General features: G+C 34.4%; 2 protein-coding genes and 1 non-coding gene across 3 annotated transcripts in view; 2 read left to right on the plus strand and 1 right to left on the minus strand.

The window, feature by feature from the left end:
* Positions 1-13,349, plus strand: part of LOC136024774 (structural maintenance of chromosomes protein 4-like) — a 70,240-nt gene extending 56,891 nt beyond the window's left edge. Inside the window, exons 8-9 of the mRNA XM_065700228.1 lie at positions 8,891-9,094; positions 12,918-13,349. Of these exons, the coding sequence (XP_065556300.1) occupies positions 8,891-9,094; positions 12,918-13,240 (527 nt within the window). The 3' untranslated portion in view covers positions 13,241-13,349. The remainder of the gene's footprint in view (positions 1-8,890; positions 9,095-12,917) is intronic.
* On the plus strand, positions 12,148-12,220 carry Trnak-cuu (transfer RNA lysine (anticodon CUU)). Its single transcript has one exon. It is a non-coding gene; the product is annotated as a tRNA-Lys (tRNA).
* Positions 13,350-16,304: 2,955 nt separating the features above from the next.
* Positions 16,305-23,124, minus strand: part of LOC136024775 (E3 ubiquitin-protein ligase MARCHF5-like) — an 87,749-nt gene continuing 80,929 nt past the window's right edge. The window contains exon 8 of the transcript XR_010616907.1: positions 16,305-18,855. The gene's annotated coding sequence lies outside the window, so the exon portion shown is untranslated. The remainder of the gene's footprint in view (positions 18,856-23,124) is intronic.

The raw sequence follows: 23,124 nt of genomic DNA on the forward strand, positions 1-23,124 counted from the left end.
AGCCCCAAGTTGTGTCTAAACTATTATATTTTCATCATATTTGGTTTTATTTCATTAGCTTTAACCAAACTTCACTTCTCGAGTGTCTACTATATAACCGACAAGTACAGTTTTTTTTATCGGTATATTATTTAACCTCAAATTGTTTGTAGGTAGAAATCATGAACATTTTGCTGCTTTAATATTAACCTAGGTACTTATCTGTTAAACAGAACATCCTCAAGAAGCGAAGTTAGTTTAATCTTAATGAAATATACCAAAACATGATCATAATATAATATTTTAGAAACAAGATTATGTAAACTATGACGAAGAATTAGAGCTGGGTGCGCAGAACACATTATAATAAATACCTAACCCCTAACTACCTCTAAGTATTATATATTTAATTAGAATATACCTACTTCGTCACTCAAAATAAGCAAATCATAACCGATTCAAACCAGTTTTTATGAAATCTTAAACAACGTAATTCTTGAGGATGTGCTGTTTAACAGATTTGTATCTTATCCTGTTATATCGATGAATGTTGTCATTTATAAAATGATTCTGCCTAAGGAAAAAAAGTGTTCGTCTAAAACCTTTATAGCTTTGTTATTTAGATTTATCAGCAGCTTAAGAGGTGTATTCATAACCGTAGCATCAATAATATTTTGCTGTTAAAAAAAAATGTTCAGATAGTTTGTAAGACTAAATCAAATCTCAAAATTTTGATATGCTGCGTACGCCGTTACAGTACCCCTGTGTATTTTCAATGTTAAAAGCATCTTAAAGATAACACTATCAGTTTCTAAATGGTGCTAAATGACACTTTTTCGGCCAAAAAACTCGACCCATGTACTTGGAAACCTTGTTTTGCTCATTAGTTGCATATATATATATATATATATATATATATATATATATATATATATATATATATATATATATATATATATATATATATATATATATATATATATATATATATATTTGTGAATCTCTGAGATCGTAGTACTTTTATTTTGCCAATAGAAAACTGTATACCTTCCATCTGGGAAATGTACTAATCTTGCCTAGCAATGTTACTTTAAACGTGCTGAACGTTAAACTTGACGAAATGGCAAGACCTATTTTTCTTGTGTAATTTAATATTCCTGTTTAGTATGAATATGAGAGCTGAAATAACGTGGGTGTATTCCGACAGGCTGTGGTTTCGTAGATAAGGCTTTTTCCGTTGAAGTATAGGAAAGTGGATGTAGGACACGTCTGTTTTGATGGGAAAATGCGAGACATCATGGCCGTGTCCTGAGGGACGCTACTGGATTTGGACCCCCTCCCTTTAGAAATATCCCCCTCCGCTCGTGTTCCGTATAATTAACAGGTACCAAAGTCTAACCAAAGTTTTGTCAGTGGTATTTGCAAAAGAAAAAAATGGCTTGTTAAAAAACGAAAATATTTCACCTCAATGGATCGACTGTTGTTGCTAAGTTTTGTTTCTTGAAAAAAAAAACATGAGATGTCTTCGGAAATTTGCTATTACGAAATGCCTGAAGACCAATTGTTGGCTTCCAATCAAATGCAGTCAGACGTGTAAGTTAGTAGAAGACCAAATCAACTCTCAACATTTTGGCATGCTGCGTATGCCATTGCTTGTAAACAAACAGGTTTTGTAAGTTTACAGTGAATTCAGATGGCTGTAAAAAACAGCGGGAATATGGAATATGTTAAATAAGACAATTTCTAAACCAGAAATATAGTGATGTAATAATTTGTCATCAATATGCTCTTAGATGAAAAACATATCTGAATCAGAAAATATATTCCATAAATTTGTCAATTATTGTTATTCCCAGATCTAAACAAGAAATGCTTGTCAAGACTACGACCTGACAAAACATGTGTTAATCAAAAATGAACAACAAAACCCAAAAAAGTGTGTGCCGAGCGAGGTGAAAGTGTGTCATACAAGGCGGAGCTGTTTTATATATTGCGGAAGTGTGCCACACGTGGCGGCATGGATGGTGCACCAAGATGCACATGACGCAGTACATACCACGAGTAGTGGAGATGTGCCATGTGGGGGATAAGTGTCTCGCGTGTGGAGGAAATTTGTCATGAGTCAGTAAAGTGTGAATGAGTAGTGAACGTGTTGGGCAAAGAGGCGGGACGTTGCTCAAGTTTTCGATGTGTCGTGGAGCTTTGACACATGTGGCACAAGTGTACTAAATATGGTATGAAAAGCGGTAGACTAGTGGAAGTGTGCCCTTATTTCAGAAAAAGGTGCGGCATGGCGCAAGCGTGTCAAGCGTGGTGCAAAAAAGGTGCATTTAGCTATCAGAACAAATTATCCATGTAGGCTATTATTGCACTCATTGATAAATTTGTATCGCAAATGTTACAGAAAGGAAAAAATTTATTATATTGTCGTGTGTCATAATAGTAATTGGCGAACTAACATCAAAGTCAAAGGCAGCGCAATGACGTTGGCTCAGTAAAGAGCCATGTTCTTATTATTTTGCAGTTTTTACGAGTACTGCATGGAAGATGTGGTCTTAGAAACTTACAAAACGGTTGATTCGATTGAAGCGATAGTTCTACTGCCCTTTTAAAGGATCAAAGAGATTGGAGAGGAAGCAGCCCCTCTCATGCCCTCTTTAGCTTGTCATATAAACTTTTTCTCTGAACGGCTTTAAACTTAAATGCCTAAGATCTTGGGCCAAAAGAATTTTCACTCACAAAAGATATCTAGTTTGGGGGCTTATTCCCCCAAAACTCAGGTGATATTATTTTTTTTTTTTGATAAGATTTAAAACTTATTCCTGAAAGCCCGTGGGTCAAGGGGGGCCTAATTTGCATAAACAAAATGAGTTAACTAGTTGAGTCAAATTAAAATGGGTATTCTTTTTTTTTTGACTATTTGAATCTTAAAACCGTAAATCTGAGGCCAGTGAACTCTAATGTAAATACAATTTTTTCGAGGACGCACTCTCCCTGTCCAAAACAGTTCGGTCATATTTAGTTTTTCGGTCATATTTAGGTCATTTTTCGGTCATATTTAGGTCATATTTAGTTTTTAGTTTCGGTCATATAGTTTTGTTCTGAGTGGCCTGAAAATCTCAAGGATTGTTGCCAAGGCCAACACGACCAAAGATTTTTGTTTGCAACTCCTTAAACCCGTAAAAATACCAATTGACAACCAACAATAAAAACAGTCCAATGAGACAGTTCTGCTTAAATGTAAGAGCCGCAAGAACTTATTTTTGCATACTTAAAGTTTCCCATTCAATCCTTACCTAGATTGTATTATCCTTTGTCTGAGATACATTTATATTAGTATACTAAATTAACCAATGTCACCATGAAACCAATTCAATACATAATCCAAAATAGTTGTAGCTAAATACCAGCCAAACCCAAAACTCACTTGACAATTGTATTGACATTGGATTGCCCGGAAATAGGCCTACAAAATTTGTTTTCTTTGACCAGTTCCTCTGAGACTTAACAACCCCAGAAAGAGCCTGAAATAATAAAAAGTTAGTTTGGTGACACCGGCCCCCCAAATATGGGCTTAATAAATACACAAATTTTGTTTATTGAAACATGCCAACAGTTCCACAAAAGTAGAACATTAAAAGAAATAAAACGCCGGTTTAATAAGACACTTCTATATTCAAACTGTCACAGGATGCCTTCAAACTAAATAGCATGCAGACTATTGATAAGGGATGTTGTTTCGAGGGGGAGGGCGTTTTGGGGGCAGCTGCCCCCTCCCAATAATTTGGAGAAAAGTATCATATTGCCCATGCATCTTGACTCCCCGAATGGAGACCGCTCTTGCTCCCTCTCCCCTATAAAAATGCTGGAACTACGCTCCTGCTCTTGATTTGTATGGTTAATAATTGCCCTAATCATCCACCCTATATTTAGTAAGAACAATGCTATTAGAGTGCTCAATCAGTTAACAGGCTATTCTTGTGATCAACGGATTACATAAGAAACATGTTGATTTTACTTTTCGATTGGAATTGATTTTATTAGTGGAAATGATCGACTAAACTCTGCTCATTGGAGTCCTCATGATCTAAGGACTTACGGGTATAGATTCCGAGCCGATCATAAAAATTCACCCTTTCTGGAGCCCCAGGTTTTTGGGGGGTGGGAGGGGATACTTTGAACTAAAATTATTTTGTCCCCTTTTATCCAGAGACTTACTCAGACCATTAATCAAAGAAATTTTTTGTCTCTTTCCTTTTTGGGGGGGAGGAAAGGGAAATTAGGATCTCCTGGCACAAGGAAGATTTAAGTTTCAGGTTAGTTAAAACAATTTGGGTGCCCTTTCTACAAATTGTCTTTTTGTGCATGAGGGTTTTCTTGGCCCAGGAACTTACAGGTGCAAGTCTTGAGCCAATCAGAAAAGAAAAAACTATTGCCCTTATTCTTTTTCGAAGGAACCAATATCTTTTTTTTCGGTTTTTCTTGTGTATTGTACTTTTAATGGGCATGGATTTCAGGGTACAAGTTTCAAACCAGTCATAAGAAATGTTGGCCTCTTTTGGAGCTCCATTTTGGCTGATCTATGCTTCTAAACTAAAATTTTTCTAAAGATCAAGGTCTTCTTGGCCCAAGACCTTACGTTTTCCAGTTTCAAGGAGATCAGGGGATTTTGTGACCCTTTTATCAGGTCCCATTTCTAGTGAAAGAAATATTTCTTCTATTTTTCCCCTCCACTGGGATCCCCTTAGCCTAAAAATAATGACACAAGTTTTGAGATAATTCAAAAAAAGCTCCTGGCCCATTTTTGAGGTGTTCATGTGTCTACATGAGCCCGTGCGTCTATGGGTCTACGAACTTTGCATTCGTAGATTTTAGATGTTCAACCATCGGTCAAGGTTCTTTTTCCTAAATTATTCTGACACTAACACCAGTCAGATTGCATGCATTAACAGGATTCACGTGTCAGCAGGTAGAATAATTGATTATCTAGTTTCCAATACTTTTTAAACAAGTCTCTAATATCTCGTGAAGGAAACTATTTTCAGAGAGAAAACATATTTAGTATCTTATATATTAAGTTTTCTTTTAATTAAGTTAACCTGTCCTAACTTGGGAAAAATGATATTTTTCTGTAATTTCGGTTGGAGTCTGCTTTCTTTTAACCCCAGGTTTCTAAAGCACAATACTAATGACAGTTGGATTTTTGGGTTTTATTTTCAAACTTAATATGCATTTTTCCAAACTCTTTAAAACCTTATGAAGCAAAATTTAGCAAAGTTACAAGGCTCAGAACACCTTCATTAGGCCTTATGTATATTGCAGATATATTTCTGAAAGTTTCACTGTTATATAACAAAGTTTGTGCAAGTTCATCAACTGCCAGTGCCACTTGGAGGGTGAAGAGGGGAGGTATATGCTTCAAAGGATCCTCACAGTGTATGCTTAGGCTCTGAAAATATTCCTGAAAGTTTTTTCACATAACGTATCTACCGTCCAAAATAGTAAAAAATCCTCCACTCTAGAATTTTACCCTGTATTCACCCTTTTCTCCTTGTGTATTTGGAGACATGTGTAAATGTCTTATTTCTGACTGCTTTCATGTGCATTAGAAGCTTTTCTTGCTGAGGAGCTTTTCACTATCTTGGAAAATGGTTGCATTAGGGAAATGAAACTTTCAGGAATAAACTCAAAACCTAAATAATGCGCCAGGAAGGGGTTTTCTAGCTCCAATTTTAACTCCTCTCATATTTCTATGGCTTAGAAAACTGAATAGAAGACAGGTGGAGACACGGTTCATCTTCAGGAACAGTTAACCCCTCCCCTACGAGAATTCTACCCTTTACTCACCCTTTTCTCCTTGTGTATGTGGAGACATGTGTAAATATCTTACATTTGGCTCTGCTTCCTCGTGCATTAGGAGCTTTTCTTGATGAGGAGCTTCTCACTATCTTGGAATATAGCTGCATTAGGAAGATGAAACTTTCGGGAATAAACTCAAAACCTAAATTATACCTCGTTAAGGGCTTTTCTGGCTCCAATTACAAGCTCCAAAGTGAAAATCTATTAATCTATTAAAAGTGAAAATTATATTTAGTAAATATAATTTTCACTTTTAATGGATTCCCATTTATACACCGATTGTTGCAGAGGAAAGGAACCCATGGTTTCATTATAAACATTTGCTTTGGTATTGTCTTAAATTATTACCATCGGTGCTGGAAGTTTTGTTTATCATGTCAGTTGTTCTTATTTATTTATTGTTTTGTTTTGGTTTTTTTTTGTTTTTTTTGTGTGTGTTTAGTTGTCGTAATTTTTTTGTGGTATGTTTTTAAAAAAAAAAACATTTTTTTCTTCTTTTTTGTCGTTTGTAATTTTTTTCCCCGTTGAGAAAGGCTCCCGGATGAATTATTCGGATTATTTTTATTTTTTAGTTAAAGGTATAGTTTTGTTTTTATATTTTATTTTCTGTTCACTGTTTTGTCAAAAAAAAACGTTTTCTCTTTGCTTAATGTTTCTTCAAATTATATTATTATATAAACTAAAGTATTATATTTTCATTATAGTTCCGCATTTTTCATTAGGGTTAACATAACTTTACTTCTTGGGCGTGTTCCGTATAATTAACAAGAACCTCTTTTCTTTTTATTATTAAATAAAAAAACTATTTTTTTAACTGAAAGTAAGGAGCGACATTAAAACTTAAAACGAACAGAAATTACTTCTTGTATGAAATGGACTGTTCCCTTCTCAACGCCCTGCTCTATACGCTAAAGTTTGACTCTTTCTCTCAATTCTACTTTATTAAACAGTAAAAAACTTTAGCGTAAAGAGCAGGGCGTTGAGAAGGGAACAGTCCATTCCATACACGGAGTAATTTCTGTTCGTTTTAAGTTTTAATGTCGCTCCTTACTTTCAGTTAAAAAAACTAGTTTTCTTTAATTTAATTTCTGAACGTTTTTGAATTAATGCATGTTTGATTTTGGCTCTCCGCACATAAATTATTAAAATGAAATTTGCATATTAATTCTTTTTTTGGCTAAATGGCTTTCTCTTAGTTTTGATCAGACGATTTTGAGAAATAAGGGGTGGGGAAGGAGGCCTAGTTGCCCTCCAATTTTTCGGTTACTTAAAAAGGCAACTAGAACTTTTAATTTTTAACGAACATTTTATTAGTAAAAAATATACGTAACTTAAGAATTAACCTTAGGTAACAAACTTCCATATTCTTATATTTTTATTATGTATATGAGGGGGTTTGTCCCCTCGTTAATACCTCGCTCTTTACACTAAAGCTTAAGTTTTGTCCCAATTCTTTAAGAATGACCCCTGAATCAGAAAGGCCGTAGAATAAATAGTTGAAATTACTAAAGATACTTTAGCATAAAGAGCGAGGTATTTAGGAGGAGAAGAACCCCCCATATTGAATTTCTCTTCCCCCATGACCTATTCCTCCAAGGAAAGATCCTCCCACATATTCCCCTCCCCAAACCAAAAAAATCCCCCTGAAAACGTCTGTACACCTCCCAATAACCATTAGTGTATTTAAACAATGGTCAATGTTTGTAACTCGCACCCCTCCCCCGGGGACTCTGGGGAAGTAAGTCATCCCCAAAGACATAGTTATTATGGTTTTTGACTATGCTGAACAAAATGGCTGTCCCAAAATTTTGATCCGTTGACTTTGGGTAAAAATGAGCGTGGGAGGGGGCCTAGGTGCCCTCCAATTTTTTGGTCACTTAAAAAGGGCACTAGAACTTTTCATTTCCGTTAGAATGAGCCCTCTTACGACATTCTAGGACCACTTGGTCGATACGATGACCCATGGGAAAAAAACAAACAAACAAATAAACACGCACCCGTGATCTTTCTTCTGGCAAAAAATACGATCACATTTTTGTAGATAGGAGCTTGAAATTTTTACTATAGGGTTCTCTGATACGCTGAATGCGATGTTGTGATCTTCGTTAACATTCTATGACTTTTAGGGGGTGTTTCCCCAATTTTCCAAAATAAGGCAAATTTTCTCAGGCTCGTAACTTTTGATGACAAAGACTAAGGTTGATGAAACTTACATATTTAAAATCAGCATGAAAATTCGATTCTTTTGATGTATCTTTTAGTATCAAAATTCCGTTTTTTAGAGTTTCGTTTACTATTGAGCCGGATCGCTCCTTACTACAGTTCGTTACCACGAACTGTTTGAAAGGAGCAATAAGACTGATGCTCAACGAAATTTGTGTAGGGTGTGGCACCTTTTTTCCATGAAGATATAAAAAGGTCATTTTCAAAATTGTCGCTGGTACCAGTAATTGTAGCCTACTAGCTCAACCAGAGTAAAAAGAAAATAGTCTCCATATTTTTGGGGGAAAAAACTGGAGTTGTCGATCGACAAGAAGAAAAATTAACAAGAAAAAGCATATTTTGATTAGATCACCAATAACCAATTTTCTGTGATCGGGGTAAAAGCTAAGGCTAGCAATTCGGGAAAATACAGGGAGGGAGCAAGGATTTTGTTCGATTCTATGCATAAAGGTGCAAAAAGGCATTTTTCAAAATCTCAAGGGTAATTTTCGCTTCAGAAAAAAAAAACATCAATCTATAGGTATTTTTTCACATCTAGGGGGGTAAGTTTATCCCTTCCTGTAGGTGTGCCTGTATAGAACATGGTAAAAAAAAGACAATTATTATTACAATTATTATAATTCTAGTGATTTATAGTCAATAATCTAGCGATTTATGTGCTGATTTAGTGATTTTTTCAAGAATCTAGTGTTTTTGTATACCGGGCCGCAATCCTGGTCTACGGGACCTTGTTACGCTCCCTATCAATTTTCTCCACTCTTGGCCCAATTGGATGAATAAATCGGGTATTTAAGCAGCTCATTAAGATAATTGACAAATTTTATTTTAGATGATTTAAAGAAAGCGCGATTAGACGAATTTATGGATGGTTTTGGGATAATAACACGGAAGCTAAAAGAGATGTACCAGATGATCACTCTTGGGGGAGATGCTGAGTTAGAGCTGGTTGACAGCCTCGATCCCTTTACAGAAGGAATTGTGTTCACAGTTCGCCCACCAAAAAAGTCTTGGAAAAACATTTCTAATTTATCAGGTGAGTTTTAATGCACGAGGGATACAATTAAATCTCAAGAAAATACCGACACTCGGGCATGTAAGAAAGTTTGAGGATTCCGTCTTGGTCTCTCTCCCCAGATTTTTGACATTTGTGCATACTTAGTGTGAATTTTGAAACTTAGGGCTGTATTCATTAATCTGTTTTCGTTGCTAGCTAGATACATATAAATTATATATTATTTTGTTTGTATCTTTTACTTTTTCTCAGGTTGGTGGCCTCCCCCAGTCACTAAGTGCTCCACCGTCTTTTACCTTTTATCAAAATAATTATCATCTTTGTAATACCAAAAAAATAATCTTTAAATTCACTTTACCTGCTCTATAAGGTCAGACTCTAAGCTTGAATGTGCCATTCTTTTAGTCTGTCAAAAAAAATTGCTAAAAAAAATGTTTGGTTTCTTAAAAGTTATTTTTTTATTCTCCTTTCTGCGCTGGACTCATTGTAGTTATCCAATCCAACTTAATTTGAATGCTTGTATTCTATATTTTGTTCCTCTATAAGTGATTTTTTCTTTGAGTAAATGGTTCACATTTCTTTCCTCTTCTTTTATTAGGCCAAGGAGCCTTTTTTCGGGGGGGGGGGTATTATAGTGCATTATTTTATGTGTGTTTCATAACGAATAAACTTAACTTAATTCCTTGGAGGTTGGGTTGCAAAATCCTCGAATAAAAAGAAGAGATAATTTATTTGATAAGCTAGAGTAAAAAAAAAATTACAAGACTTCGATCGTCATAGCCTCCTTGAGCAGTTGTCTGCCTCAGTGCAAACTAATTTTTTCTTCTTATGTTATATATACAGGCAGGGGCGGATACAGAATTAATGTTTGTGAGAGCAATGACAAAATTTGGCTCTCGTATCGGTATTTTTGCCCTTCTGATCCTGTAATTAATGCAATTTTCGATATTCTGGGGATATACTTGCCTTAATGCAAGTATATCCGCACCTGCACAATGATCACAATGATCCGCACCTGCACACAGGGCGCTTTCGTACTTCTTTTGTGCTCCTATGTGTGGATTTTCTTAGTTTAGTTACTTGAAATACGCAAAGTCTCTTATGCAACTCTTACAACAAAGACGTTTTCGGAATCGATACCTCATTAGCATCTATTGTAATATCGGCGCCCCATCAGCTTTGCTTAACAACCTGGAGAAGATGATGCATAAAGCATCTCAGAACTGATGAACTTGTGTCCTATTTTTTCGTTTTCTTGGTCCCTTAATTCCTTGTGTTTATTGCGATTTAATTTTTTTCTTGTTTTAGTGTTTTTAAAGTAAACATTTGGCGTTGCGTGTTAAGTTCATTTGCTATTTGTTTTTCCCTCTTTATCCTTATCTGCCATTTTATGATTTCTGTATAAATAAATAGTTTATTTCGTATTTCAAGAAAGAGTCCGAAAACTATAATAAAGTCAGAATTTCAAGAAGCCATGTGGAATTTCGTATTTTTTGTCATAAGACAAATCACGGATGCTTGTTAATTTGTTTGTTTGTTTTTTTTCGCAGGGGTGATCGTATCAACTGAGTGATCCTAGAATGTCGCGAAAGGGCTCATTTTAACGGAAATCAAAAGTTAACGGAAATCAAAAGCCGATTTTCAGTCTTGTTCTTCTTCTTTACAATTTGAAAAGCAGTAGAGCCTTACCATTGATGCATATCCGTCGTGAGTTAGGTTGGTTAGGTTGGTTTGAATAATTTTTGTGCTTATTTCTCATCAACTGTTGGTTCATTATGCCAATTTGAAAAAAGAATCTAACAAAATCAACAAACTTAAGTTTTAGCCTAGGGTTATATCCAGACATTAGGAGGATGGGGGGCTAGGATGCATCTGAACTGAAAACATGTATAACAATCTATTAAACAGAGTTTCTCTGATGAGAAGAAACTAAGAATTGTGTTGTTATTGTTGCTAGTTTAGAAGGGTAAAATTGCTGAATTCGGTAAAAAATTTTATTCTTGGTGCGTCTTTTTATGCTCTTTCAAAAATACTAATCACTTCTTTTGCATACTTTATTTTGAGCCCTTAAATGGACACTATTAGAAAATGGTTCCGAGGAATTCCAAAAACTACCTCAAAACAATCATAAACGCTTACTTAAATCATTTCTAAAAGATGCTCTATTACTTTACCCCTCTCCCGATGAATAACAGTCCACTGTGTATATTCAAACTTAAATTTTTGAATAGCGCGACTGTTTTGTTTTTTATAATAATGCATAAATACATAATATAATATTTTTTTACAATAATAATCAATCGGCGGAACAAAAGACTTGAGGAACTCTTAATGCAATGTGAATATTTATGGCGGGCTGTATAAAGATCAATCAGAGGGAGGGTGGGGTACGTTGTTGAATGAGCCAATGTATTTTTATTAATGTTAAAAGAAGAGCCTGAAATCGCTTGAAAATGACATCATAAAAAAAAACTAGCGTCATGTTTAGGGGTTTCTAGCTCTGTTTAAAAATTCATGAAAATTTGTTTTCACAGTAATATTTTACTAATAAAACTAAACAAATGGCGATTTCTTCTCACTAGCCTTTTTTTAGACATGGTTTTAAACTTTTGATTACTGTGTACTATTATGAGCCCTTTTACCCTTTTAAAAGCTCGAAGCGATTGCTGAATCATGGAGAGCATAAAAAAAGGCACCAAATGATATATTTACTTTCATCCTGGCTAAATTAGCCTATGTTGTAAATCCAATTTTACCGATTCTACTTAGCTTAATAATGAAGAAACTTTAAATTCGCCAGCTTGAAATCAGGGGCATCGTTTAGGGGGGGGACAGTTCCCCCCCAATAATTAGGAGAAAAAATGTATTATAAAGTCCATGCCCTTTGACTATCCGGATATGAATCCCTCTTGTCCCCTTAATAAAAGTGGTGGGGATTTGCCCCTGCTTGAAACCTCTGGCACTTCTAAGATCTCTGGTATCACAAAATTCGCTATAAAAAGACAGCATTTAATATTTTAAGATGACTTGAAATTCATGATAAGAATGATATATATATTCATAATATACATTAAGCCCGGCTAGCTCAGTCGGTAGAGCATGAGACTCTTAATCTCAGGGTCGTGGGTTCGAGCCCCACGTTGGGCGTCATTTTTATAATTTGAAAATTTCTCCTGTTTAAGGAAACAGGTAAAGTAGATGAAGAATGTGGGAAACATTTTCCAGAAATTGAAAAATGTTATTTGTAGGCTTGTTTCATAAAATTAATGTTGACTTCTTCATTGATTACCAAATTCATGCCATTTGCTTATAAGTAAACTTAGAGCTTGAATTCTTTAGAGTCCAGTTTTAGTTTCAACCATTGATGGCTATGTCAGATTTTTGATGTACGTTCAACTTTTTTCAGTAATTTTGATAAGACTTCAAATAATAACAAGTGAAGTAATTTATGACGAGGGGGTCAATCTCATCAAAACAAGTAACAATAGGCAACAATTGAAAATTGTCGGAAAATAAAGAAAAATTGAAAAAATTCTGGGTATTGGAGTTACCTAGTCTCGGGAGTTTTCCCCAGAAGTTCCTGTTTTATTTCTCTTTTTCTTGAGACATGTTCTCTACATTGGAAGACAATTCCCGAATATATGTCTATCTGTCACATCCCCCACTGCCCCATCCTACCTTCTACAACCTCTTCGTGCTTTGGCTGTTTTCTTTTCGTTTTTGCTATTTTTTTCGTGTTTAGATAACCTCCCCCCCCCCCCCCTACCGACACCAGTGAAAAAAAATTGTCCGTTTTTATTGCCTCTTATGGATTGATGAATATCTTATAAACTGTTATTTCTAGGTGGTGAGAAGACCCTATCGTCACTAGCGTTGGTATTTGCATTGCATTATTATAAACCCAGCCCTCTATATGTCATGGACGAAATTGACGCTGCTTTGGATTTCAAGAATGTTTCCATAGTTGGGACATATGTTAAAGAAAGAACCAAAAATACCCAATTTATTATCATTTCTCTTCGACCTCAAATGTTTGAGTTGGCAGATCGACTGGTTGGAATTTATAAAACTGAAAATTGTACAAAATCAACAACTATCAATCCACGTTTGATTAGCCAAGCTGCTGAAAGTGCTAGAGATAGTGACAGAGGGGCTGCTTCGAAGTGATTTCCTTTTTTTATGTTCTAGTCTTTTTCTGCAATTGGATGTGTAATTTTTGTACATGCTTTTGTTCATTTTTGCAACTCTAGATATATTAAAAGTATTACTACATTAACTATTAATGAATCAACTAGTTTGTTTAAGTGTTAAAAATCGAAAAATCATTGAAAAACAAAGCATGCAAGGGAAAAAAAACTGACAAAAAGTAATAATGTAGATTGATATAATATTTTCATACATACTGAACAAAGTAAAAATAAATTGATATTTACTGCAGGGCTTTGGCAACAAAAAATAAATAAAATGGTCAGGACTCTTATCATTCAAATGTGTTTAAATAGAGAAGTATTAAAGAAAGCTATTGAAATAAGGACTGTGCACTCCCTCAAAACCTAAAAACTTGTACGGTTTTCTCTATTAATTCTTCGATTCCTAATAAAACTCACCCTTTTTTGGTGGTTTCTACGAATTTGTTCTTTAAGTCAAATTTATTTTCAATGTCAACATAAAAAAAAAGGAAAAACAACGCTTGGTCTACAATGCCCAACAGTTTCATATGTGATTCATTGTTATTCTAAAAATCTAGCTAGTAGCCTGATAATATTATAAACATTTATCACAATCACTCTTACTAGCCACTCCTCATCATACTCCCCACAACCAGAGATACCCACCTCTTAAATCCCATAATTCTTCGATTCCTAATAAAACTCACCCTTTTTTGGTGGCTTCTACGAATTTGTTCTTTAAGTCAAATTTATTTTCAATGTCAACATAAAAAAAAAGGAAAAACAACGCTTGGTCTACAATACCCAATAGTTTCATATGTGATTCATTGTTATTCTAAAAATCTAGCTAGTAGCCTGATAATATTATAAACATTTATCACAATCACTCTTACTAGCCACTCCTCATCATACTCCCCACAACCAGAGATACCCACCTCTTAAATCCCATAATTCTTCGATTCCTAATAAAACTCACCCTTTTTTGGTGGCTTCTACGAATTTGTTCTTTAAGTCAAATTTATTTTCAATGTCAACATAAAAAAAAGGAAAAACAACGCTTGGTCTACAATACCCAACAGTTTCATATGTGATTCATTGTTATTCTAAAAATCTAGCTAGTAGCCTGATAATATTATAAACATTTATCACAATCACTCTTACTAGCCACTCCTCATCATACTCCCCACAACCAGAGATACCCACCTCTTAAATCCCTCAATGATTCGCACTCGTACATTAAATGGAACACGTTTTCATCTTCACTTCGATGCATTGAAGATAAATATAGACCACAGAAAGAAAGGAATTCTGATGTCTAGTTATTCAAAAAAGTAATGACAAATCACCATTCAAAATGAGAATTTTGACGCGACAACTTTTAAAAATCATGCGTCAGTAAGTTGGTTATATTAGTCGCTATGTTGCAACAAAGTTGTTTTTTTTTTTTTTTTTACTTATAACACTATCCGAGTCAGACACGGTTAAGTAAAGTTTCATAACATCATTTTTGGCTGCCCAAGTCAGACTCGAGCTTGCACTAAGTCACCGGTTTTCTGTACCTGAGTCTGATTCGGACCTGGGCGTTAGTGGGTTAATTTTTAACGTAAGATGAAAATCTTGCCTCCATTCGACAGCTAGGATTCAGCTATCAATTTATCGAATCACACTTTTGGTTTTAGCTTCTTCTTTTTTTTCTTTTTTTTATGCACTAAAAATAAAAAAAGGAGAAGCTTCCTACTCTCTAAGCAAGTTTAGATCATTCTCTGAGAAAAGCTGTGAGTAATATCATGTTTCTCACTCGGTGAATGGATAGAATTGAAACTAATGAATTCAGCGAAATAAGCATCTTTTCCTTTTGGGGCGAATTACCGGCTCGCAAAATCATATGTTTCAGAGGGAACCACAAAGAAACTTAGGTTTCCCTCGGACAATTTCTGTAACTGAAAACTTTTCGTTCTGGCTCATGGCCTAATATCTAAACAGCGACGAAGACCACACTGCTTTTCCAACATAAACAACAAGTAGAACAATAGGAATTTTTTATATATGTATCAGTGGAATGCAACTTTATATGAATATTTCGACCCTATATCCAAGGGCCGTCCTCAGCAAAACAAATGAAAAAGAAAAATGAAGAATATAAAAGAACTCATATTAAAATCAATCTTTGAAACTAAATATTTTCTCAAAACCGTTCTAGCATAATTACTTCAGGAAAGTTCAACCAGGACTCTTTTTTTCTGAGAATTTTTGTTGATTGACAATATTAGCGTGTTTTTTGCCTAAACCGGTTGGACTTTCCTGAAATAATGATGCTCGGACGGTTTTGAGAAAATATTTTAGTTTCAAAGATTGTATTTTAATGTGAGGTCTTTTCTATTCTTTGTTTTTCTTTTTATTTGTTTTGCTGAAGACGGCCCTTGGATATAGGGTCGAAACATTCATTTAAAGTTGCTTTCCGCTGCCTTATATAAAAAAATTCTCTATTGTTCTACTTATTGTTTATGGCCTAATATCCATTGCAGGAAAACCACACATATTTACAAAGGTGAGGTTATTTATCTCTCCTGATATATGGTCCCCTTAAAGAAATATGTGGTTGGCTTGTGAAAATATGTCACAGAGGTAAACCAATGAAATAAATCATTTTCGGAAACGAGTTTAAGGAAAGTAATATCTGTTTTTTTTTCTTTTCTTAAATTATCTGAATCTTTCATGTTTCAGAAAGGGCTTTATTTCGGAATAAATAAGCAAAAATAAACGTTAAGCTAATTTTCAAGCTTTCATTAATCTTGCACAAAAGTTGATCTACTAACTCTACTTCGATAAAAGTCATTAACTTCATTAAATCACTTATTTCATTAAACATTACATTAAAACTTTCTTCGTTAAAACACGCAAAATAATTTCGCAATTATTCTTCGTAACTGAAGTAAAACTATTCATATTTAAGTTATATAAGATAAGCTTTATTTCTAAAAAATTTCCACACAAAAAAAAGAAAAAAAGAAATTTTCAAAATGTAAAAGCTAAAAAAGTAAAAAAATAACTAAAATTCCTAGGATTGAAATGGGATAGACCATATAAAAGTCCACATACAAAATTTAGTCTCGTGACTACAAAATACAAAATAGAATGAAAAAAGAGAGAAATTATAAAAAATAGAGATTTAGCAACTGGAAGGTAAAATGAGAGCGGGAACAAGAGATTCACTTATTTATCATATCAACTATGTACGAGATGAAGGCTATTCTGTGTTTTTCAATTTATGTATTACTACCTGACCCCTGCCACGCGTTGTTGCGCGCCCCAGCAACATGTGGGGTGTCAGTGCCAGTTTCTCGTCTCTAAGTAGCAAATCGCTTAATTGCACTACAGGTTAACAGAAATATAGTAGATTAACAGAGGTACAAAGGTACAAACAGTATATTTTTATATATATAGAAGATTTATACAGTTTAACCTGGCATTAAGGCTTGTTGGAAAGGTTTGCAACTATAATCTCAAAAACTTTCTTTTATTTACTACTTTTTTTACAAGCTTGTTTAAGAGACAAACAACAAACAACTGTATTGGCTTTAACAACAAAGACTGTATTGGTTTTCCCCGACACCAAAAACAAGAGGCTATGGGAAATGATAAATTTTCAAACGGTAGTAACCAAAACAAAACCTAAGTAAATATGTCGGCTATGTGGCCAATAAATGTCCTCAATAAAGCAGAAGGCAAAACCTAAAAAAAAACATTTTCAATAAATCTAAATCACTAAAAAAAGCCTTTAATGTAAATAAGAAGAATTGGTTTTTTCACAACAAAGACTGTGTTGGTTTTCCCCGACACCAAAAACAAGAGGCTATGGGAAATAATAAATTTTCAAGTGACCAAAACAAAACCTAAGTAAATATGTCGGCTATGTGGCCAATAAATGTCCTCAATAAAGCAGAAGGCAAAACCTAAAAAAAAACATTTTCAATAAATCTAAATCACTAAAAAAAGCCTTTAATGTAAATAAGAAGAATTGGTTTTTTTCACAACAAAGACTGTGTTGGTTTTCCCCGACACCAAAAACAAGAGGCTATGGGAAATAATAAATTTTCAAGTGACCAAAACAAAACCTAAGTAAATATGTCGGCTATGTGGCCAAAAACTGTCCTCAATCAAGCAGAAGGCAAAAACTAAAAAAAAACATTTTCAATAAAATTTAAGTCACTAAAAAAGCCTATAAGGTAAATAAGATAAAAAAAAGAACCTAAGATAAAACGGCCAATAATTGTCCTCAATAAAGCAGAAGGCAAAAACTAAAAACACAAATTCAATGAAATCTAAATCACTAAAAAAAAACCTTTAAGGTAAATAAGATAAAAAAAGAACCTAAGATAATTTTAGCTTCATTACGACATAAAATTTCAGTCTTAGCGTTTTTAAGGTAAAAACAGCCGTGTATATTCAATAAAAGAATACGGCCGTATTATATACCAGCTTTAGAGCTACGATTTGTTTTTAGGTTAAAGATTATTTTGTGTGTTTGTTAGGCTGACCTTCAATCACTGAGTTTTATTATAGAATATTTTGATGGTAGTGGAATGGCTTAGCGCTCAGGCAATCTCATTCATTGCATATCAATTTTCCTGGTAATAAACCTAATATTAGAATAATTGGCGTTGAAATTACACTTCAATAACAAAAATAAATAAATAAAGAAAACCGAATCTGGTTAATTTTAAAACATAGTATCTGATTCGAGTCTTAACTCTCAAATATACAGTCTCAACACCTTTAGCAAGAAATTATGCAAGATAAATTAAGGGAAAACTCAAAAATAAATTGAAACGGACTCTCTTTAGGATTTATTTCTTTTTTTGGTCTATTTTTAGAAGCACTTTCCTTATTTCCATGTTCATTTTTTCCCCGGTGAAAGTTTATTTCACCGATGTGGAGGACAGTAATGTTTTCGTCTATACCCACGCTGGTCATTACTATTGCTGTTGCTTTTCTATTTTAAATTTTCTGTATTAAGGAAGGAAAACAAAAAGACTCTTTTACCAATACAAACAAGAAAAATAAAAGACTGCAAAGCATATATCAAAGAACTGTGAAAAGCTGTTGAAAAATAAGAGGAAACAAAAGAAAATCAGTTGATCTCGTTTTTTATGATGTTTTTCAAAACAAGACAGGAAAACAAAAATTAAGTCTGATTTGGGGAATGTTTTATTCTAAATGTACACATTGGGTATATATAGGGTACGAAAGTTTATCACATTATTGAAAGCTTACCAATCTACTTTTATGAAATAAAAACAACAATGGGTTAAAAAGGATTTGGTGAAGTGTAGCTGCATTCAAGTCTCTGTAGATAAAGTTTCTTTAGCTAATCAACTAATAGTTAACACAGAAAATCTTTCATTCGTTCACTGGGGAAAAAAACAAGCATGAAAATTGTCCATCACTATTGTTTCATAAGGAGCACTGTTAAATATAGCAGCAGTTATGGTTGTCAGGCCATGATGGATTCATTTCAAGCAGAATAACAGCAAAAGTTGTAAAAAACGTCATAGAATATTGTTTTGGCATAGTTTTGAGATCACGTTTCTTTAAGTCCAGTCACTTCAAGCCCTGAAATAAAAGGAAGAGACATTCATGATTGAAAAAGAAAAAATCAATTTTGATACTGAAGAATTACATTTTGTTTTTTAGTCTGTGGTTATACCTTCTATTACTATAGATACATAATAATATTCAGCTCTTATATCGTTCTGGATTCGCTACTCTTCAATCCCATCTACTACAGTAATTTAAAAGAGACAATTTAATTTTGTACCATCTCAGTCGCGTAAAAAAAGTAAGATCGATGGGAAGGAATAAAACTGCCAAAGAACAAAACACTGGTTAGTTATAATACAAAAGATTGGAAAGGTGTGGAAATTGGGAATTCCAAAAATTAGGGGAGGAGGTTGTCAGCCGATCCTTTTTCTCCTTGCCTTACGCATGGACCTAGAACCTGTCAGATTAATGACTGACTTTGAGAACTTTTTGATCTTGTTGATACAGTCTTACTCCCTTGGATTTTGTTTTGTATTTTATTTCTTCAATGCTTATAACAAGACCGGTTAACTTTTACATAACTGATAGGCATAATTTTTGCTGGTAAAATAGTTTAATATTATCATGCAGATTCCCCCCCCCCCTGGAAAAAGATTTATAAAAGAATTAAAAAGCTGCTAAACCAGGATTGCTTATAGAGAACAAATTAACAACTGGTTTCGCCTAAAAGATCGAAAATAGTAATTTCAGTTTAGGCACAGTATATCTAAGACTGAATTAAATGCTCTATAGTGAACCACCATTGGTTGTTTTTTACCGGTAAAAAGTAATAAGAGCCAATAACACCTTGGCCTACTTTTCAGTTTATGACGTCATTTCTGAGAGCACATTGAAAAGTCACTTCTTTTATTTGCAGTGATACGTTTCGTTTGTCAATCGAGTGTAATTTGGTCGTGGCTTTATTATACGAATAAAACCAGATACAATAGAAAAATCGTTATCACTACAACTTTTAGGTACACAACTGACATCTAACAATCAATGTCGGTACTAGAGAAGCATATATAGATAACCGACTTTGCTTGATTCAAATATCCTAAGAAGTCTTTACTGCTAGCATGGAAGATAAAGCGCAAAGGCTCGCTAAAACACACACTGTCTGTAGTTTATCAAACAGTTCGTGGTAACGAACTGTAGTAAGGAGCGACCCGGCTCAATAGTAAACGAAACTCTAAAAACGGAATTTTTATGCCAAAAGATACATCAAAAGAATCGAATTTTCATGCTGATTCTCTATAAATTTCATCAAGTTTAATCTTTGTCATCAAAAGTTACGAGCCTGAGAAAATTTGCCTCATTTTGGAAAATAGGGGGAAACACCCCCTATTTCAAAGAATCTTAACGAAAATCACACCATCGCATTCAGCGTATCAGAGAACCCTATAGCAAAAATTTCAAGCTCGTATCTACAAAAATGTGGAATTTCGTATTTTTTTTGCCAGAAGACAGATCACGGGTGCGTGTTTATTTATTTATTTTTTTTTTTTTTCCAGGGGTCATCGTATCGACCAAGTGGTCCTAGAATCTCGCAAAAGGGCTCATTCTAATGGAAATGAAAAGTTATAGTGCCCTTTTAAGTGACCAAAAAATTGGAGGGCACCTAGGCCCCCTCCCACGCTCATTTTTTTCCAAAGTCAACGAATCCAAATTTTGAGATAGACATTTTGTTCCGCATAGTTGAAAACCATATTAACTATGTCTTTGGAATGACTCACTCCCCCACAGTCCCTAAGGGAGGGGCTGCAAGTTACAAACTTTGACCAGTGTTTATACACAGTAATGGTTATTGGGAAGTGTGCAGACGTTTTCAGGGGGATTTTTTTATGGTTTGGGTTGGGGTTAAGGGGAGGGGGCTATGTGTGAGTATCTTCTCTTGGAGGAATATGTCATGGGAGAAAAGAAATTCAATGAAAAGGGCGCGGGATTTTCTAGCATTACTATAAAAAAACAATGAAAAAATAAACACCAAAAAGTTTTTTCAACTGAAAGTAAGGAGAAGCATTAAAACTTATAACGAACAGAGACTGTTACGCATACGAGGGGCTCGAAAAATACTTTAACATAAAGAGCGAGGTATTTAGGAGGAGATAAATACCTTGCTCTTTATGCTAGTATTTTTAGTAATTTCAACTATTTATTCTACTGCCTTTCTGATTCAGGGGTCATTCATAAAGATTGGGACAAAACTTCAGATTTAGCCAAAATCAAAAATGCATTAATTTTTAAAACGTTCAGAAATTAAATAAAAAACTAGTTTTTTAAACTGAAAGTAAGGAGCGATATTAAAACTTAAAACGAGCAGAAATTACTCCGTATATGAAATGGGTTTTCCCCTCCGCAACCCCTCGCTCTTTACGCTAAAGTTTGACTCTTTGCCACAATTCTACTTTTAAAACAATTAAAAACTTTAGCGTAAAGAGCGAGGGGTTGCGGAGGGGACAACCCATTTCATATACGGAGTAATTTCTGCTCGTTTTAAGTTTTGATATTGCTCCTTACTTCCAGTTTAAAAAACTAGTTTTCTTATTTAATTATAAATTAATGCGTTTATGGATTTGGCTCTGTTCCCAGAACGAAAATTGTATATATGATATGTACCTGCATCTTCAAATAGTCTGTTACTTTTTCATGGAAAATATGAGAAAAGAAAATTGAATACCAGTTTGAAGGAATATGCAATTTGTCAGCTTCTTCTTGGGAATAAATTTGTTCCTGGATGGAATTCTTGATTTCAACGACATGCTATTTATGATAATATGTCAGCATAGTTAAACTCTTATTTGCTCCTTATTTGTGCTATATTTATGGGCAGTCCAAAACCAAAACACTGATTACAGTATACGAGGGGAGGGGGAGTCCCAAATAGTAAATAAAAATACGCTTTATATGGTATGTTCTTAAGCAAAATTAAGACAAATTGTGCAGTTAGACGAGATCTCTGTGATTGATTTGAGAGCATTCTGCGGGATTTTCGTAAAGCTGCTCGTTATTAGGGTTGCTGAGTGCGTTCAAAAGCCTTAAATGGTTTCAGTAATTCAAAACAGACCATTCCGACCTTGGATATGAACCACGTAAAGAAGGACAAAAATCACCTCAGAATAGGTTATTCCGACCTAGGTTTTGAGCCACGTAAAGACGGATCAAAATCATGGTCTTTGGAGACTAAAGCTGAAAAAGTGTGAAGTGCTGAGGAAAAAAATTGTTATGGGGCGTTAGCTTCGATAGTTTTTGAGCTAAATCGATTCAGAGGGTCTTCAAAATTGAGCCCAAGTTGTCCAAGATGTCTGTTTGCTAAGTTCTATGCATTTCAGCGGATGAAGAAAAGAAGACTCAAATCAAATGGACTACAATTTTGATCACCAAGTGTTTCAGCCTCAGAACAATGAAAATTCTAATTACTAGAGACAAAAGTTGGCTCTACAGATGCTATTTCGACAATAAAGACAATGTGATTTGATTAAAATAGAAATTCATGGCCCTATCGAGGCCCGTTAGACCAATAAAAAGGAAGATGTTTGCCTTTTTTGTCAATATTACTAACCTAGTAGCTGTTTTAATAGCTAGTAGTGTTTAATAGCCCCGTAGAAAAATATGACTTCAAGCTAGAATTCAACTAAATGTCTTTTGGAAGTTACAATGACTTGGCTAAGGCCTGGCTAAGTTGCCACTCTAAGTAATTATAACATCATCACAAGTTTCCATTAGGAACCGCCCGTGATAGCGCGAGTATTATCTAAGAGAAGGGTCTGAAGCTTTTATAGCCCTTCTCTCGCTGCACCCCTTGATCTCTGGAAATCAGACAGCTTAGGTGTGTCCGTCAGACCCTCGGCGATTTGGATTATCCACACAACTAGGTTGATAACCGTGTAGAGCGCATCTTACTAAAGATTGTAAAAAGTAAGGTTCTTTAATTTGTAGTAAAGTTCATCAAACCTAGGCTTCTACATGTTTTACTGATTTTTTCTGGCTTTTTAATTCCTTTCTTGCCGACTTCCATTTGATCTCAATAAAGACGTTGCTCAGAGCATTTACTTTGGTAAAAATATTACAAGAAAGTCTTAACTGTTATCCAAGATTCTTAGCCGTTCTTCATCTTTTCTATTTTTCTAAAAGCTCTCTCGACAAGCTGGACGAAAAATCATCAGTAATGACCTTTGTTCTTGATGGATGGTACGATGGTTATCTTCAACTTATATAGCCCATTTTCTCTATCTGTTTGGGGCATGTGCTACTTCTATCGTATTTTATGGGACCCTTTCACATTTAATTTCTTCCTTTGAG

This window comes from Artemia franciscana, chromosome 3 (genome assembly GCF_032884065.1).
Source record: "Artemia franciscana chromosome 3, ASM3288406v1, whole genome shotgun sequence".
In the NCBI taxonomy this organism is placed as follows: Eukaryota; Metazoa; Arthropoda; class Branchiopoda; order Anostraca; family Artemiidae; genus Artemia; species Artemia franciscana.